Raw genomic sequence first — 20,705 nt, 5'->3', positions numbered from 1 at the left:
ACACATACTCACCCTTATGAACGCACGCACGTAAACCCTACCCCTATGAGCATCCTCACACCTATGAACGCATACACGTAAACCCTACCCCTATGAGCATCTTCGAAGACTGTGCTGGCAAATCCATCTTGGAGATTGACAAAGTCACCACGGGCGCCTCGTTGTCGACTGTTACGTTGCCTACCACTGAAAGCACAAAGCCGTTAAATCCTGGAAAATTCGCTTCCACGGGGAGTCGAACCCAGAATCTAAGGTGCTACTAAGGCTCTTATAACCACTAGATTTTGGACTTATCAGCCAAAAATTAAATTTGGAGTTTGGTTTTGGGATTTTTTTTTAACGAAGTTTATTTTTTTCAGCCTTTGTTTTTAAATCGCTAAGAACACACATATAAAAGTTTTATTCATAAATTATTTTTTATGCAAATATACCGTTTGGCTTATTTGAGGAATAAGCCAGATATGGTGAGAACGGACAAGGATTTTCTACACCTAGGTGCTATGGCACCCATCATTCGCATGCGACTTAAATAGTTGTAGAAAAAAATTAAAAAAATAGTAAGATTGTTTGTGATGATATAAGTATATACACAAACATGCAGGACTAAATTTGATCTACAACTAAAGAAACAAAAATAATAAAATTAAACACTGAATAGTGCCCGTATAGTGCAGATAAAATTTGTTATTTTTGTGTCTTCATATATTGATTGAATTTAGACTTGTATGTTTGTGTAGTGTCTTATATTATCATAGTCTATCTTATCAAATTTTATGAAATTTTTATACAACTGTTTAAGTTACATGCATACACCTAGGTGCCATGGCACCTAGGTGTAAGAAAGTGGTACCTAGATGTAGAAAATACTTTCCGTGGTGAGAACTAATTGGAGTGAAAAGATTTGTTAGTGGCACACAACTGAAAATTGCATAAAGCAAGGATAGCCTCATCCGCTGGAACCACACTGGAACTACTAGCGTGGAGTAAATTTGCAAAGCAAAATTAGCCACTGGAAAATATAGGGACCTTTAAATATAAAACTACAAGTTACGGGTTCTGCAGAAAAAGAACAATTTGTACTATCCTGCTTTTTTTTTTAGAATATTTGTACTATCCTGCTAGCATGGGTTGGAATCTTGGAATCATAAGAAAGCTAGCGTCATCTAATTAATCATTTCGCTGGTAGTGGCCGGTTTTAATTAACCAAGTTTGGACTAACCAAGTTTGCAGAGTAATACTAAGTGTTTTGTATGTTATTGCATCTATTTGTATCCACCCGTAAACTCATTCACGATGAGTGCAATTTACTCGATCAAGAATTAATTTGTAATATTTAAGAGTAGTGTCCATATATAGCAGGAATTCTGGGAAAATATAACGTACTGATAATTTAAGAAGATATGTGTTAATCCTATCTTACTATAAAGTTAATGTCCCCTAACTCCTAAAGCTCAACATGCAAACATGTCACCCACTAGTAATAATTACATATTTAATCTCATGCAAACATACAAAATCATTTATAATTTATTTAATTCTACAAATCAACATGCAAGTATATCTCTAATCGTTATTCCTCACATCATTTCCATAATATTTTAACAAATATATCTATCATTTATAATATTTAACATATACATGTTCCATGTTAAATCGTGGGTATCATTTGTTTGTTTTATGATAAGTCCTGCTAAACCCTCACGTTTTATTATTTTTTTTTCTTTTTAATACTAGCTCGATAATCGAAAAAAATATTGAAAATTAATTAGTAATTCCCGCAGCAAAACGCGAGGATCACCTAGTATTTTAGAAACGAGAGTATTTTATCAGCTTTATGTTTTGACGTTGGGAGGTATTTGGATCCAGGGACTAAACTTTAGTCCATGTCATATCGGATGTTTGGACACTAATTTGAAGTATTAAACATCGACTACTTACAAAACTAATTACATAATTGAGAGCTAATTTGCGTGATAAATTTTTTAAACCTAATTAATCCATAATTAGCACATGTTTTACTGTAGCATCACATAAGCTAATCATGGATTAATTAGGCTCAATAGATTCGTCTCACGAATTAGTCCAGAGTTATGGATTGTATTTTAGCAATAGTCTATATTTAATACTTCTAATTAGTGTCTAAACATCCGACCAGGGTTTAGTCCCATCCAAACCAATTAATTCCGTTTTATCCCTTACCTGAACTGGGATCGTTATCGATGACGTGGTGTCAACATATACAGAGTCAAGAGTAGTGATGACATCAGGATAACAATCAATATAAATAGATAGAAGCAAAATAAAGAAATAAAATACTACAACCTACGTGTCAACCTTACTTCATTTTCACATGGTGAGGACTCAGTATAATGTACATATATACATCAACACAGTAACAATATAACATATATATATATATATATATATATATATATATATATATATACATGCATGATCTCCATTTTGGTGTGCATGGCAGCAGCATCCGTGAGATGCACAAGCGAAATAGACAGAAGTTGAGATGGTGAGTTAAGATCAAGGTTAATTGACGTCCTGAATTTGCGTGGGTTGAGCTAATTTACCGTTTTCATGGGCAGATAGTCGGCTAGTGAGCTGGTGGGCTGAAAATTCGGATTATTTGCTAAACGGTTCATCGAATGATATGTTCGAAATACCGCGAATAACTTATATCCACCGATTTTTTTGCAATACCACATCTGATCCACACCTGCACCATACAATTCGCATCCGAGGGATTTAAACAAACATATACCATATCTTGCTCCAACCAAATTCTGAGAGTATCGGATCAGAAGCTATCACATCAGTTTTCACCGCTAATATCTAGACGGAGGAGTATATATAACCACTAAATAAGCACATACTATGTATACTCCTTAGAATTAGTGAACACTAGTTTTAAACATATATATATATATATATATATATATATATATATATAGTACTCCCTTCGTATTTTAATGTATGATGCCGTTGACTTTTTAATCAACGTTTGACCATTCGTCTTATTCAAAAAATTTATGTTATTATCATTTATTTTATCGTGACTTGATTTATCATCAAATGTTCTTTAAACATGATATAAATATTTTTATATTTACACAAAAAATTTGGATAAGACAAATATTCAAACGTTAATTAAAAAGTCAACGGCGTCATATATTAAAATATGGAGGGAGCAGTACTTTAACGACCCTGGTGAGTTTGGGTGTACAACGACCGAACCTACTATCCATCCAGTCATAACCCAGCTGCTTTCTTATGAAAGTGCTACTAGCTAGTAGACATAGATCTTGTTATCACCATTTTGAACAGTTGGATCAGGCTATAATATCTCACACCATCCGTTGGAGATGTGTGATTCCGACGATAGAAAATGATTTATTATCTGTTTTTATGTTCATTCTTCTCCCTTTATCAATTTTAATATATAATATTTTTCACATTTCCGTAGAATCAATTTCAGGGTATCATTCTTCCTTGTGAACAATCAAGTAATAGAATGGCCACGAGTATTACACAGATGCGGATAGGATTTCAATATGACTTTAGTGACATCAGGGATGTGCTGTTGGTTTTCGTCTCTTGGAACATGTGTTAGAGGACGCATTCGCGGAGGTACGAGTGTGGTGTTGTTTGTATAGTGGTGTGTATGTGTGTAAAGCTGTCATGTAAATTAAAAATAATAATAAAGTGCAGAGCTAGGGAGCATGATATGCATTTACCAATTTTTGCATATGACATACTCTCCGTCCAAAAAAACGAACATAAGACTGGATGTGACATATTCTAGTACAATAAATCTAAATATACGTATGTACGTATTGTAGTAATAGAATATATGTGTCATATTTAGTATATTAGGTTTATTTTTTATGGGACGGAGGGAGTAGAGGGGACAGGGGAATAATGTAACAAGGAAATTACTACAGATTGCCTCAGCAACAAGAAGCTGGAGTACGTAGCTAGCTAGGTCCAAGTCTGGACAAGATGCAATTCATCAACGTAGGATTACACGTACACAGAGCAGTGTACAGACTCAAGAAAATTAAGATAGCATGCTGATGCACGCACGGAGCGTGCAACATAAAGTATACAGAGATACAGAGAGAGATGACCAGCGCTGAATGATATGCCCCAGCTGTTATTTTTACTGTAGCTATTATTTTGGCTAGTTGATCAACTGCGAGCCAGCATCGATCGATATATCGATCGGTCGGTCTACGCAGGATTAATCGATCTAGCTGACCCTGCACCAATGAAATAATCATGCATATATACAGTGGATTAGTCAGTAAATTAAGTTGAATTAACCTGAAAAAAGTAACATGCATGGATGATAGTATATATTTTTACTTGCTGCAGTCAGTGGAGAGGCTGATGGGGAAGCCGACGTTGACGCCGCACTTGCCGGGGATGCCGGCGGCGGCGCCGAGGTTGAGAGACTTGATGGTGCCGGCGAGGGTCTTGAGGCACCGGCAGGCGGCCTGGCGGTCAGCGGTGGTGCGGGCGGCGTTGTTCAGCCCCTTGACGCCGTTGCAGCATCCCTGGGTGAGGCCACCCCTCCCCGTCACGTAAGAGATGCACGGCGCGATCGCCGACCCCACCTGCCCGCACGTTATCGCCGCCGACGCCCCCGGCGCCGCCACCACCATCGCCATCACCATCACGGCGGCCACCGCCTTGAAGTTCAAAGCCGCCATATCTATCTAGACTGATGGATGATCGATCGAGTAGCTAGGTAAGCTTCGTTCAGTCAGCGTCTCCTCGTCGCCGGCGATGGATGGATCGTCGGTCGATGGGTGGAGGGTACGTATAAATAGGAAAGGCAACAGGAGATGCGGCCACGTGCTATGATAGAATCATCCATTGATGGCAGTCGCTCTGCTAAGTCGTTGGGAGTTGGACTCCATCGAGCTAGTAGCTAGTACTAGAGTCTTCTCAATCTCAATGACGTACTACAACAACATGTGTTCCGTTAGATTAAGTTTGATAATAGTGTGGCTAAATGCTAGCTTAAAAATCCTATATCTAATCTAATAGCATCATTAAAGTGTTGGAATGGTAATTAAGGTGTTGTTTTTTTAAAAGAAAATAAGACTGTCCATCATCTTTTCTTGGAGTGTCTCTATACAAAATTCTTTGGAGAGCATTGCAATTTTCTTCTGGTTCATCCATTCCACATAGTATATCATATTTTTTAAAAATAGCTCGTGGAGGTTGATAAAAAAACTCATTCTTATAAGAGCATCTGTTTTATGTTGAGCCTATGATACGGTTGAGCAAAAATGATATGGTTTTTAATAACACTATCTAGATCATATTTACATGTGCTTTTCAGCGTAACATATTGGCTCTGATCATGTAATGAAGACACTAAGTTAATAAAAGTTGCACATTGCAAACTGGAGTCAACGTTTATGCAACTTTTCACAAATTTTGGTTGGAAGTTCACAAACAATATTCAATAAGTTTGTACTTTATTTTTTTTCAATTGGTGTTAGTGCCGGTGTGTGGCTATGTCAGTTTGGATGTGTCCCTTATGTCTTTATGTATTCTTTTGAGGTGTGATTGTGTTTGGAATTTTTTTAAATAATTAGCTCTATGAGCAAAGACCGGGATTCTATTCTATTATCTTAAAATAATAGCATCATTAATACTTGATCTATTGCTCATATGCACGTAATATCTTAAAACCCGTGTTAAAGCTTACTATAAATTTGTAGGAGGATTTTCTTCTTTTTTTTTAATACGTGCTTATAGTTTGCTTATAAATTGTTATTGTACTTGCTCTCAGTGTTCTATCAGTATCGGAAGATTTATTAATCATGGGCGAGTAGTAATCACTGCTACTATACTTGCTTCTAACTCTATAGCGCATTCATTTTCTAATTGAGGCAATTAATTATTTTTTGAACATTATTTTTTTTTCCGCTAATAATTAATATATCGAGCTTTCTTTTGGTTCAACTGATAATTGTTGAGCTACAATTATATATATTTAGCTAGGAAAATTAAGTTGCTGGGATAGTCTCTCGGTTTTGTAATATAAGGTTTTATTGACTTTTAAATATTATGTTTGATTGTTTTATTTAAAAATTTAGTGTGAATATGAATAAATAAATCCATAATAAAGTAACCTTTAGTGTAAAAGTTTTTTTAAAAGTAAATGATGATAATATATAAAGGTTTTTCAGGAAACAAATGTCTAACAATATTTTCAAAAGTTAACCGTACCATATATTTAATTAAAAATGGAGATTAGTAGTACTCCCTTCTCAAATTGATCATCATACAATGGAATTTAAAATTTCTCAAATTGATCATCATATAACCGCATGAACACGGATTTCATTATAATATAATTAATGCAGCATATGAGAATGTGTGCATGTTAAGGTGTAATTGGCATGGTGTTAAATCAATGTGTGCATTGTGAGAGAATGTGTACATGGTGTCTTGATTGATGCTATTTAAATTATACTATTTGATCTTGCTATATAAACATATACTCCCTCCATTCCAAAATATACGACATAATCACCCCTAACCCAAAGATCAAGAAATAATTATTATCATCTTATAGTTTGGATCATCCTAATAAATACAATACATGCATCCAATAGAATTAGAGGACATGAGAGTGGAGGATTTAAAAAAAGTAATAATTTAATGGAGAATGGTCATAGTTAATTGGCTATATGCATGCATGCCTTATATTATGGAACATCTAAAAAAAGTGGTTGCGTCTTATACTTCCTCCGTTCTAAAATATAAGGCACAACTACCCTTAACCCAAAGACCAAGAAATAATTATTATTATTTCCTAGTTTGAATCACCCTAATAAATATGATGCATACATCCAATAAAATTAGAGATCTTGAGGGTGGAGGATTTAAAAAAGTAATAATTTAATGGAGAAGAGGTCCTAATTAATTATATGCATGTATGCATGTCTTATATTATGGAGCATCTAAAAAAAGTAGTTGTGTCATTATGGAAGGGAGGGAGTATTATATAATGGAGGGAGTATGATGATTATTTTTGTAAGAAGGGAGTACACTGCAACGTGTATGGAAGCGATCGTGTGTGTGCGGTTACTCTGCCGGTTCCCTCAGGGTGCTGTACCTCTACAGCCATCAGAAATGGACTGTCGATCTGTCTTCTCATGCGACGACTCATGATCAGTCAACACGATGTCTGCGTGCCAAGCAAAATTTGCCCCACTGCAATCATGATAAATAGTTTGTGTCTAGGATTTAGGATTTTACCGGCGTCGATCGACGGTTATCCTGTTACAGCCAATCAACAATCTGGCCAGCAGGTCTTCAGCTGATCTTCAATCACTTCATTAAATATCGCTAATAGTGATAGCTTTAATTTTTTCTGTTGAAAAGTCATTGTTGTAATAATGTAGCCCCGCTCGATCGCTCCTCGCGAGATCGTACGTTGAACACGTATTTGGAGAAGTAACATTTGTAGTTTTCCAAAAATAATTATAAGCTGATACTATTTTTTTTTCAAAAATACTATATATATTTAGGGTCATATAGCAGGTGGCATGTATTGGATTTGTATTACTTTCAATTAATTGATTTCGTGGTTAGTGACAATATATTTAAAAATTTTAATTATTAAAGTTGGAATTTCAAATTTGGAAACTGTATCAAAAGGCTATATACACACCTTCTATCTTTTTCAGCGCGGAGGAAAAATGTACATAGTTTTCGTAGTAGCAGGACATTTCACTAGTACAGAACCTTTCATCTGTGACGGCCTCTAACATGTTTGGAATTAGCGACCGTCACAAGGAAGCCATCTCAATCGGGCCGAAAAAGCGCCCGATTGAGATAACTCAGGCCCGTCACGGATGACACATATTAGTGACATGAGTTTTATGCCCATCTAACATGTCTGTGCGACCATATCTCAACAACTAGGCCCGATTGAGATGACTTAGTATTTTTTTTTTCATTTTACATATGAAATGTTTATATTTGTAAGTTGACATAGCAAAGTAATTAAATGCAGTATAATAATTTATTTTATTTGTCAAAATAATTTTTCGGGTAGTAAATGATTTCAAATGGAAAAATTTTCAACAACAAAGTTGTATAACTTATCGATATTTACAATTTTTATTTTGGTCATTTTTCTATATAACTTTTTTTAACTGTTTGAATTTGAATTTGAAAATATAACAACTTCAAATAATATTTTCAAATACTAAATGATTTCAAATGGAAAAGTCATCAACAATAAAGTTGTATAACTCATCAAGATCTATAACTTTTATTTTGGTCATTTTTCTATATAACTTTTTTTAACGGTTTGAATTTGAATTTAAAAATATGATTACTTCAAAACAACATTTTTCAAATACTAAATGATTTCAACTAAAAAAGTCATCAACAACAAAGTTGTATAACTTATCAAGATTTACAACTTTTATTTTGGTCATTTCTCTATATAAAATTTATTGAACAGTTTGAATTTATATTTGAAAATATGACAACTTCAAACAACATTTTCAAATACTAAATGATTTCAACTGAAAAAGTCATTAACAACAAAGTTGTATAACTCATCAAGATCTATAACTTTTATTTTGGTCATTTCTTCATCCGACAAAGTGATAGTAACATGGTTCACAAAATTGACATATCTGTGTTATGGTTTATAGAACCAGATAAAAGATATATGAATTTTGTGAATAATGTTACTAACACTTTATCGGATGAAGAAATGACCAAAATAAAAGTTATAGATTTTGATGAATTATACAACTTTGTTGTTGATGACTTTTTCAGTTGAAATCATTTAATATTTGAAAATATTGTTTGAAGTTATTATAATTTGAAATTCAAATTCAAACTATTCAATAAATGTTATATAGAGAAATGACCAAAATAAAAATTGTAAATCTTGATAAGTTATACAATTTTGTTGTTGATGACTTTTCTATTTGAAATCATTTAATATTTGAAATTATTGTTTGAAGTTGTCATATTTTCAAATTTGAATTCAAACTGTTCAAAAAAAATGTTATATAGAAAAATGACCAAAACAAAAGTTATAGATCTTGATGGGTTATACAACTTTATTGTTGACAATTTTTCCATTTGAAATCATTTACTACTCGAAAAATTATTTGAATTTCTTATATTTTAAAATTCAAATTTTATATCGTGCAATCAAACCCGGATGGAGAAATGACCAAAATAAAATTGGTAGATCTCAATGAGTTCTACAACTTTGTTTTTGGTAGTTTTTTCATATGAGTTCATTTAGTATCATAAAATTCAATTCAAAATTTATTTTTGCCTAGAAGTCTGATTTGCCTCCTCATCATGTTAATACTTGCTAAATATATATTTGATCCAATTAACTCGGTTTTTCTAGTGAAACATGTGAAATATGTGAATGGATGTGAAATATGTGATCAAAATGAATGTTATGTGAATGTGGTTGTGTTAAATATATTGATGGTTGTGTATGTGAATAAATGTATAACTTCTTCTCCGGAAACCGATCACCAAAGAACTTTGAGGTTAAGCGCTCTTAGGGTGGAGCAATTTTGGGATGAGTGACCGATCGGGAAGAAAAGACCGGCCCGCGGTCACCAAAGAACTTTGAGGTTAAGCGCTCTTAGGGTGGAGCAATTTCGGGATGAGTGACCGATCGGGAAGAAAAGACCGGCCCGCGGTCGTGCCTAGTAAAGGCTTGAGAATAGCTAAAAAAAGACCAAAATTTATTTATCTTTTTTGGATTATACTCATCCGTGACGGGCTATAATTTAGGCCCGATTGAGATGAGAGTCATCCGTGGCGGGCTATAATTTAGGCCCGATTGAGATGAGAGGCATCCGTGACGTGCTATAGTTTAGGCCCGATTGAGATGATAGTCATCCGTGACGGGCTATAGTGTTGGCCCGATTGAGATGTATGTCATCCGTGACGGCCGCATGCCCGATTGAGATATTTTCTCATATTAGTGACATTTGCTTAGTGACGGGGGCACTACCCGATAGAGATGAGGCTTTAGGCCCGTTACAGATGACCGAACCTGTTCCAGTGTTTTAAAGGTAAACATTAATTCTCACCATTAATATTTGTTCTGATCGATCGATAATGACCCGCCAAATCTTCTCAACCATGCAACAGTGCAACACATATATATAGCTTCAATTAATTCCAACTGTACGCATATCTCTGCTGCATTTGTTTGTTTCAGAGTTATATAAATTATACCATGACCTTCAATTAATTCAAGCTACGACCAAGCAAGAATAAATATAGATAAATTACACTTATGATATACAAAATTATATGGTGGATATAAATAAATATAGCAACTTATAAATTTAAACATTCATTTATGTACAATATAATAACATGTTTAGTCCATGCAAACATATGTAGATTCAAACATATAGCTCGTAGAGGACTCACATGTTTATTTTGAGATAGAGAAAGTACGTGCCGCGCTAGAAATTTGTAGTATTTTTTGTAGAAAAAGAAAAATTCCAATCTTGCATCTCCCATTACTCTGCCTTTCTGACTTGTCATAGGGTAGCACAAACTAATTGCATGAAGAGCAAAATCGTGATCACCGGCTGGAACAGTGGAACCACACTGGAAATTTGTATTTTGTAGACAAAAAAAATTCAATCTTGCCTCTCCCATTACTGGGTCGTCCTTACTTGTCATAAAGGAAGATGCACTTATAGCAGTGCAGTGGCAAGGGTTAGTGCGTGGTTTCAATCCTGAAATCTAGAGTTCAATCCCCAATATGCTCATAATATTTTCTTAAAATAATGTTTAGAATGATGTCTCTTTCTCTAAATCTCCTTTCTTTTGTACTTGTCACAATAGAAGCCCAGATTGATTGCATGAAGAGCAAAGTTGCGGTCACTGGTGGAAACCACACTGGAACTGCTAGGCTGCTAGCTAGCATGGAGCCATGGAGTTTTACTTGGCAACTAATTTTCCACACCTAATCTTAAGGAAGTCATAATTTTAATAGATAGTGTTTGGTTCCTGCCACAACTCTACTTTATCCTCAACCCTAGTTAAAAATGTATGACAACATTAGTCCTCGAGCCCAAATTCTCCGATCAAAAATAGCCATTGAAAAATACAGGGACCTTAAATACTTAGATAAAGTTACATTGCAACTTTGCAAGTTACGGGTTTTTTTTTCTGCAAAATAACAATTAATTAGTACTATCCTGCTAGCATGGGTTGGAACGTACAAGCGTGTTATAGAGAGCGTCTTGTAAGATCATATTCACTTGAGTGGTCGGTTTAAACTAAGTTAGTACGGACTAAGCAAGTTGTCACATCGCAGAAAGTGTTTCGTTGCACTTATTTGTATCCACCTTAAGTTTAATTTTACTCAAGGAAGAATTAATGTGTTTTAATTGCTGGAAAATATAACAGGCAGATAAACATAAGAAGGTGTCCATCTTAAAGAAACAAGAGTACTTGATCAACTTTGTTTTTTTAAAAAAGCATATATAAATGCTAATTAAGGCACTGTTAACTTGAATTAAACATCTACAGCTATAGGATAGTGCTATCACACAAGCAAAGCTCGGCAGCTCTAAGTGGTAGCATTCATCAGTGGGCCAATATAATTATAATTTGCAGTGGGCCATGGACCATATTTTATATCGGCTTCAATCCTATTACCAATATTGGACGGGCCAATCCTAGCCCATCAAAAGCCAATCCTAGTTTTCAAAAGGAATAAGTTCACCTACCTTCCCTTAACTTTACATCGATTTTATGACATCCTCAATCCCCAATACCAGAAATGTCTACCCCTTAAATATTTGAAACCGTGCAAAATAGGTTCCATGGCAGTATATATGGGTGGTTTCGCTGACGTGGCTTCCTAATTAGCAAAGAGGGAATAAAAATTGTAGGGCCCATATATCATCCTCACTCCAATTCTCTTCTCTGTATCCTCTATCAGCCAGGAGCAGGGCAAGCGGGGTGGTGTCGGGCGGAGCAGCCATGCATGAAGCAGGCAGGAGGAACGACGATAGCCGGAGAAGACAGCGGGCGGAGCGGGGTGGCGGCGGTGGGGTATAGAGGAGACCCGGGCAACACGCCTTCTACCATGGTGAGCTCGAAACGCAGGCAGCATAGCTCCTTGAAGGAGCGGAGCACCTCCGAGGATGATGGCGCGGCCAATGGTGAGGATGACGATGATGCGGCGGGCGGAGTAGGCCGACGGAGCTCACCCATGGCTGCTACGCTCCTCCTCCGGCCACCTCCGCCCACAACCTGTTGCCGCGTTCGCCCACCGCTGAGCTCGCCCATCGCTGCTCCACCCACCGCTTGCCGACCACTTCCACGCTTGCCCGTCGCTTCCGTCCCAAAATATAACAACTTTTAGTATTTAGAATTTGTCCCAAAATATAACATCTTCTTTACCAGCATTCTCTCCCCAACCAATCACAACTCTTCACCATTCAATTTTCCCACCTACCTTCAATTCTCAACTAATCACACTTATCCTCCATTTAATTTTACTTTACTTTCTTAATAATTGTGTCAAACTCTAAAACTTCTTCTATTGTTAGATGAGGTAGTAACAATTATGTATCGAGATAATGGCTTATGGAAGATGCACACAGGCCAAGGCCGCAGAGATAGATGGAGCTCTACAAGGAGCTATAAATGTACGAAAAAGAGCTATATGTATGTGTAATAATCCAAAACAAGCACGTAGTACAAGGAGTTGCAGTACATGCATGTAGAATCTCTAGCTCTCTCTGGTACACGTACCCCTCGAAAAGGAGCAAAACGTACGAGACGAACACACAAGAAGAAGAAAGCTAGCTAGCGTGACCGGGCCGATCAACCATGGATGCATGGTGATTGATCGAGACCTTAGCTAGCTCATCTTTTATTCCAGAATACAGATATGATACTACTAGTACTGGATACAGAATTCGGCTCCACACATCGACCCAGGCAGAATCTACTAGGTGGCAACCGGCGCGCTGCTGTATATATATGATCCGTCTCTGATCGATGGCTCAGCTCACCCTGCACACACGCACATATATATAGATTAGATGACATGTATATAGTACTCCATCATGCAAAGCCATGCGTAATTATATATATTTAACGGAATTAGATGTATATATAGAGAGAGAGATGATGAGATGATTAACTAATTACCTGGAGCAGTCGATGGAAGCGCTGATGGTGTAGGGGACGCTGACGCCGCACTTGGAGGGGATGCTGGCGGCGTTGCCGGCGTTGAGCCCCTTGATGCCGCGGGCCGCGTTCTTGAGGCAGTTGCAGGCGGTGCGCCGGTCTGCGGTCGTGCTTGCTGCCGCCTTGAGGCTCCTCACGCCGCTGCAGCAGGCCGCCGACGGCCCGGCGCCGCCGCGGGCGTAGGTCAGGCAGGGCCCGACGGCGGAGTTGACCTGGCCGCAGGTGATGGCCACGGCGGCGTGCGGGGCGGCGAGGAGCAGAGCTGCCACCAGGGCGACCAACACCAACTGTGCACGGGCCATGCTTCCTAGCTAGTACTGTTGATCTAGTTGCTGGATCGATCGATCGATCGGTGCGAATTGGTTGCTGATGATGAGATGGATGATGGATGGATGAGGAGAATACGCGGGAATGCAGGGGCTTAAATAGGTACATTTGCTAGTGTGGATGCATGCACAGATGCGCAGCTGCAAGAGATCGAGCAATTAACAAAGCAAGGATGGGTTTGTGGTGTTTAGACGGTGCATGTGTCCATACGTTCATTCAATACGATTGGGAGCTAGCTTAGCAGCTGGTGGTTGGCTGTTGGGAAAACCAGAGCTTATTCCCCTCCATCTACAGTCGACTGTATTTGCGAATTGTATTGATGTAAATGTGTAGAAAGAGTAAATATATTTATATTAATTTTAGGGAACGAGGGAACATGTCCTCAAGGTTTTCCACTAGGAGGAAGGTTGAGGTTTTCCACAGGAGGATGGGTATATGAGAAATGCGAGTAGTTGACAGTTAACCTTAAAAAGAATAGTTGGCAAATGATCAAGACAAAACTAAGTTTAATTTGTTCACACCTGCAGAATAAGAATATTGTTTGGTTTACTATTATTCCGAGGGATCACTACTTAAAAAAGAGACATATATATTAGCACTATAGGTGCTGTACGTGCTAATACTGGCACCTATATATAATATTTTTCCCACCTCAACTGGATGAAAACATAAAAAACCGACACCTTTTAAATAACTATAGGTGTTGGTTCTAAAGAAAAATCGACACTTATACTATGAGTGTCGGTTTTTAAGAAATAACCGGCATCTGTAATATATTATAGGTGTCGGTTAATTAAAAACCAAGACCTATAATATATTATAAGTGCCGTTTTTTTTAACCGACACCTATCTGCCGAACCGACCGAGCCGAGCTGAGCCACCCTATCTACCCCCATCCTTATCTCTTCCTCCCCTCTCTCTCTCGAACTCTATCTCCCGCACCCACAGTCCACTTCCTCCTCTCTTCTTCTTCCCTCTTTCTCTCCATTTCTTCCTTCTCCTCTCTCCTCCTCCTCCATCCACCATGGCGGGGCCCTCCACTCCGCCAGATCCGATGGGAGGGGAGGCGGTGGTCCGGCGGCAGCACGGCTGCGTGCTCCCCTATGCCAGAGCCGACGGGAGGAGAGGCAGCGGCCCGAAAGCGGCGGCACCCTCCCCTCCGCCAGATCCAGTGGGAAGGGAGGCGGCAACATGGCAGGGCCCTCCCCTCCGCCAGATCTAGCAGGAGGGGAGACGGTGACCCGGTGGCGGTCCGGAGGGGTGGCCCAGCGGCGGGAGGTGGCATGCGGCAGTGGGAGAGAGCTGGCTAGAGGTGCGACGGTGTTGGCGGCCGTGGATCCATCTCTTCTCCTCCCTCTTTGTGATTTGTTCATGTTGATGTGATCTAGATGTGTATTATTTGATCTAGATGCATTGTTTTTCTAGGGATTTTTTTACTATAGTTCATCTGTTCATGGATTTGACGCAATTTAGTTCACGTGTTCATGGATTTGACGCAATTTTGGGATTTGGTTATTATTTGGGATCAGCTTGACGGCTCGATACATCAAACCGTTTTTTTTTTTGGCTCGTGTATGCCTCAAAGATGTCGGTTTTGACCCGAGTAATCAATGCCGCTTCCGTGGTGCTGGTTGGAAAAACCGACACCTAAGGAGGTTTCTCAACTGGCACCGATTAGTGCTTCTGTAGTAGTGGATAAGTAAGCTAGGATGTATGGGCCATGAAGCCCTTTCCCTTGTATATACTCCCCATATCCAAATAAAACTTATCTTAGTTTAAATTTTGTCCAAAAAAAATCAACTTCTATCATCTTAACTACTCTCAGCACACAAAACGAGAAGTTTTATCCCTTAAATACCTTTTACCTACCTATCACTACTACTACCTTTTCCAACAATAAGAGGTATTTTGGTCATTTTTACTCTTCACTATTTTCTTCTTGGGATTGGAATTGATATTTCGTGGTACGGAGGGAGTATGATCCAAATGAATAAATATTTATGCATGACATAGCTTCTTTTCCATATTTGAGATTAATTTGACGTGTATTTGGGCCAAGGGCTTCTTCGCCAGGAGAAATGAAACAAGGCCGGCCTGCGGTGCATCCGATTCAAATGAAGCACATGAAACTTTAGGAACTATATGTATTAGTACACCGGCCTGCCTGTATATCGTCCATCCATCTTTTCAAACATTATATTATATCAAAAGAACAAGAGTAAATTGAAGAAGTTATCATATTCACTCTAAAGGTCTAGAAAAATAAGTATCCTTTTTATTATGGGAAAAGTCACATACTAACTTTTTCTTACTAAATTCTTACTAACACTGACATATCATGCTATGAGTGCATCTAGATTTTTTATAACTTTCATCTACTTGAATCAAACAGTTGAGACGATTGTTAGTACAAATTTAGTAAGAAAAATTTAGTACGTGTAGCAGTACTCAGCAAATAGGATAATCATTCTCACACTCTGCGAGCCTATAAAATGTGTGAGGTAAGTTATAACTAGACATATCTTTTTTTTTTGCGGGGTAGACATATAAAGCTTGGTCAGATGATTGCAAGATATCTGTTGGCTATCTAATTAATACAATACTCCAACATTGTATTCGTTGAACAACTTAATTATGTGTTCTCATAGTTTTACCCCTTTCAATAGTCTTTCAAAGTGCGGCTTTGACTATATTAATAATTCCATCCAAAAATATAAGTATTATTGGACTTCGATATGGTCTTCACGATGCTACTTTGACTAACAATATTTGTAAAAGTAAGGCTGCTTTCAACAGCATGTGAAAGAGAGAAAGTTTGTTTCGTTAGCGGTGTGTTTTTTTACACTACTAAATGGTGTGTTTTTACAAAAAAAAATCTATATGAAATTTGCTTTGAAAAATCATATCAATCCATTTTTGAAGTTTAAAATAGTTAATACTCAATTAATCATGCGCTAATGGTACACCTCGTTTTGCGTATCTTCTCAATCTTCTCTTTTCTTCTCCTCTGAAACTCAGCATATTTTAAATAAAAAGAGTTGCATATTGTGACAGTTTGTTTAATGATAAATCTAGTAATATCAATTTTACATTATTGATTTTTTTTGCTATTAATAACCAAAGTTAAAAATATTTGACTTGACGCTATTTTAAAAATGCTTATATATTTCGAGATGAAGGGAGTAATTTATTAATTTATTATTAGAGTATATATATTTCAAGACAAATTAACACAGTACTGTTTTTTTACCCAAGTTTGTATATATGTGTAATGCCAGGAAGATGGAGTAATCGGTGTAGAACATGTATTTGTATACGAAAAAGAGCTATATATCTATGTATAATCCACAACGTACACGCACGTAGTACAAGTAGTACTCCATGTACATGCAGAAGTACATATGCATATGGTACAAAAACTGATCTCTAGCTCTCAGGTACGTATAGTCGATCGACGAATAAATTAAGGAAACAGATAGCGTAGTGACCGGCCGGGCGATCAACCATGTATGCATGGCGATGGATCGACCTAGCTAGCTAGCTCTCATTTTATTCAGCATAAACACAGATAACACAAGATACAAAGCGTGAGACGACAGCTGCATCTCGGCCGGCGCTGCATGTCATCCTCCGGTAGCGATCGATCGGATTAGTTCACGCTGCACGTATGTACACGCACAAATTAATTTATATGTACTTAATTAATTAGATGATCATATGCAAAACGATAGTATAAATTTATCATATTGATGGATGATTACCTGGAGCAGTCGATGGAGGGGCTGATGGTGTAGGGGATGCTGACGCCGCACTTGGAGGGGATGCTGGCGGCATTGCCGGCGTTGAGGCCGCTGATGCTGCCGGCCACGTTCTTGAGGCAGTTGCAGGCGGTGCGGCGGTCGGCGGTGGTGGTGGCGGCGGAGTTGAGGCTCCTGACGCCGCTGCAGCAGGCCGCCGACGGGCCGGAGCCGCCGCGGGCGTAGCTGAGGCAGGGCGACACGGCGGAGTTGACCTGGCCGCAGCTGATGGCGGCCATGGTGGTGTGTGGGCCCGCCAGGAGCAGAGCTGCCACGAGGGCGACCAACACCAGCTGTGCACGGGCCATCTCGATCTTGGTCGTGTGTGCTGACGATCGATCGACTTTGCTGCTGCTGCTGGTGTGTGGTGCTCGTTTGCTGCTGCAGGTGAGATCGATCGATGAGAATTCCCGGGAATGTAGGGGGCTTTAAATAGCTATGATTTCATCTGTGCCGATGCATCGACCAAGTCAAATGTAGTTACTACGTGGAATATATAGTCCACCTATAATTAGAGAACATATCCTATACACACAAGCTTTACTTATGTACACACTATACATATCAATTAGCAAATGTCATAAAAAATTTTAGAAAAAATTGGACACATACTTCCAATAGTTTTACACCTACATGTGAAATCTTATCTTCAATTTCATTATATTTTAGCCATAAAAAAGACAAAATCCTGATATTTTTACCCTTAAAACTGTCGGGTTTTTTTTCACTTTTTGTTACAGCTAAAATTCGGGTTTTTTTCACTTTTTGTTACAGCTAAAATATATTGAATTTGAATATGAGACTTTGCACATATGTATAATACTATTAGGAGTAAATATCTAATTTGTTTATAGAATGTTTCGTGACATTTTTTAATTGGTGTACGCATAGTGTAATTAAGCTTGGAGTGCTAGTGTTTAGGCACCGTTCTTAGTCGTCGGTGCGTCTAATGTTATTCAATTCAATTCAATTGAATCAGGGTGGTTGGTTGTTAGGGCTGGTTTAGCTAGCTAGTCACACAGTGTTAGTATTAGTGATGAGAAAATGATTAGCAGCGGCCTAACGGAGCTAGTCGTTTGTAGCAGCTAGCATGCATGTTGTACATTTGGAACATGCAAGTAGTTGAGCGCATTCATGATGTTTGGATCCAAGTGTCCATCATATCAGCAGTAACATCCAACGATCCTTCCAGTATTCTTCTTTCAACCACAAGGACAACTTATGCACACGCGTACGCTTCACCTGGTTACACTATAGCCCAATAATGCGCTCGGCTATTGCTAAGAAATATAAGAATCTTACAAGCTAAAAAGACTAATTAAAATTGCTCAGCTGCTACAAAATAAACTATGAATGCCAACCAACAACGACGATATGATGAGTATTTTCAGGAGTTGGTACAAACACAGTGAAATATCTCAATAGCACATCACATTTTAGTACACAAGAGATTGATATATAATTGGGATAAAAGAATAAAAGTCATATTAAGAAACTAATCCAAATATATTACTATATGATAAAATTCGGATAACGTATTTAATAGTATTTATTCATGTTCAGGACGTGTATTGTATCAACCATGCATGCATGTATTTAAGAGGTTAAACCGAAACTTCATGTTTCTTATCACAAGAATGTACTAGCTGGCCTGGCATGTGCTCCACAATGCAAAGCTCTCAGCAGATCGATCAATTAAATCTAAGAATTTTCAGTTACTAAGGTGGTGTTTGAAGGTGGTGTTTGGTTGGAGGGACTAAAGTGGACTAAAGGGACTTATATTTTTGTGAGAGGGACTAAATTTAGTCCTAATTTCTAAACACCTCCTAAGTTTAACGTAGTTTTTAATCAATCAGCTGTATGCTATTTTGCAATCCAATTAAGCTCTAGATAAGACCACGTACACTATGGAGTAGTAGAATTTTATCTTTCTTTTTCACAAGACCAAGCTGCTAGCTACTCCAGTTAGTAGGAGTATTTATTTATCGTTGACGTAGGTTATCCCTCCCGGCCGGGACGGCTGTCGGTCGCCAGCAGGTGGCTTCCAAATTGAAGCCGACGATCCATTATGTTCATGTCATTCTCGTATCGATCTACCTGCCAACCGTTACTCCTCCTCCTAGGTATTAATGCATATCATGATGCCACGTACAGCAACCCGTGGCCAACTTTCTATGTAGACGTTAGACAAATTAAAGAGGGCTACGATCGGTTCATCTTGGCCCGTGTTAGTTTCAAAATATTTCTTCAAATTTTTAATTTTTTCATCACATCAAAATTTTCCTGCATACACAAACTTCTAATTTTTCCGCCACATCGTTCCAATTTTAACCAAACTTTTAATTTTGGTGTGAACTAAACACAGCCTTGGTGTTTTCGTCAGGCTTGTATGATAGAGCACTATTCCCTTTGAAATAAGGGTGTGCTTACTTCACACCAAAATTGAAATTTTGATTGAAATTGGAACGATGTGATGGAAAAGTTAAAAGTTTATGTGTGTAGGAAAGTTTTGATGTAATGGAAAAGTTGAAAGTTTGAAGAAAAAGTTGGGAACTAAACTAGGCCTAATATAGAGAGTTTGAAAAAAAAGAATTGGACGTCACACGCTCACTAGCATATGATAAATAAGATTAGAGGCCTAACTCACATAACTTCGGTGGGCACACGTTTTACTGTTGAACGTATCTGTATATGTATATGTATACGTAGGTAGAGTATATATATATTCTCTCAAGAGATTAAATCTAAAAGAAACAAGCATATGTGCCTATACTATGGCTTGAATCAAGATAAAAAGGTTCTACCACAAGAGAAAGAGCGTTATCATAAAGTCTGGACAACTAATAATGTTTTCCGGTGGTCGACCAATTTTTCGTGACATCGATGGCTATTTGCAGTGGAGATGTCAACGACGGAGCCTGGGCAGCCACCCGAACACAAGGACCTTTACCAGTTTGTAGAGTTTACAACATTATCATCGCGCGTTTGCAAATTGGCTTATCAACCAAATCAAAAATTTGAATTTTCAACCATAATTCTAGAGTTGATTTTCAGGTTTCCTCTATCTTGGTTTGTTTTTCGCCATTGTGTTTTAAATTGCCAACATAGATATACAAGTTTTATCCTGTAAATTATTTTAGTTGCTCTGTTCTTTTTTTTACGGCTATATTAGCTACATATCAAACGATGAGAGTTGAAATTATGATTTGAGGTGCACCAGTAAATTGAAATAAATTCTTGGGATGTCCTTACGAATATATGGGCTAGGGTTTTTTTTCCATCCCAAACAAGTCCTTTAATCTTTTTATTGGGTCGAAACTC

At 37.9% G+C, this 20,705-nt stretch overlaps 3 protein-coding genes across 3 annotated transcripts; all 3 read right to left on the bottom strand.

Moving 5' to 3' along the window:
- Window positions 1-3,983: 3,983 nt before the first annotated feature.
- LOC4351319 (non-specific lipid-transfer protein 1) lies at window positions 3,984-4,934 on the bottom strand. The gene is made up of 2 exons (XM_015763238.3): window positions 4,378-4,934; window positions 3,984-4,271 (listed from the first exon to the last, which is right to left on the bottom strand). Exons 1-2 carry the CDS (start codon window positions 4,722-4,724, stop codon window positions 4,262-4,264), a joined length of 357 nt encoding a protein of 118 aa, XP_015618724.1. The 5' UTR covers window positions 4,725-4,934; the 3' UTR covers window positions 3,984-4,261.
- Window positions 4,935-12,684: 7,750 nt separating this feature from the next.
- On the bottom strand, window positions 12,685-13,654 carry LOC4351318 (non-specific lipid-transfer protein 1-like). The gene is made up of 2 exons (NM_001404635.1): window positions 13,222-13,654; window positions 12,685-13,083 (listed from the first exon to the last, which is right to left on the bottom strand). The coding sequence occupies exons 1-2, from the start codon at window positions 13,560-13,562 to the stop codon at window positions 13,074-13,076; spliced, it is 351 nt and encodes a 116-aa protein (NP_001391564.1). The 5' UTR covers window positions 13,563-13,654; the 3' UTR covers window positions 12,685-13,073.
- A 3,099-nt stretch (window positions 13,655-16,753) lies between these two features.
- On the bottom strand, window positions 16,754-17,990 carry LOC4351317 (non-specific lipid-transfer protein 2B-like). Its single transcript, NM_001404634.1, has 2 exons — window positions 17,349-17,990; window positions 16,754-17,246 (listed from the first exon to the last, which is right to left on the bottom strand). Exons 1-2 carry the CDS (start codon window positions 17,690-17,692, stop codon window positions 17,237-17,239), a joined length of 354 nt encoding a protein of 117 aa, NP_001391563.1. The 5' UTR covers window positions 17,693-17,990; the 3' UTR covers window positions 16,754-17,236.
- Window positions 17,991-20,705: the final 2,715 nt, after the last annotated feature.

Source organism: Oryza sativa, chromosome 12, assembly GCF_034140825.1.
Source record: "Oryza sativa Japonica Group chromosome 12, ASM3414082v1".
In the NCBI taxonomy this organism is placed as follows: Eukaryota; Viridiplantae; Streptophyta; class Magnoliopsida; order Poales; family Poaceae; genus Oryza; species Oryza sativa.
Note: the sequence above shows the minus strand (reverse complement) of the source record. Positions and strands in the feature narration are given on the sequence as shown.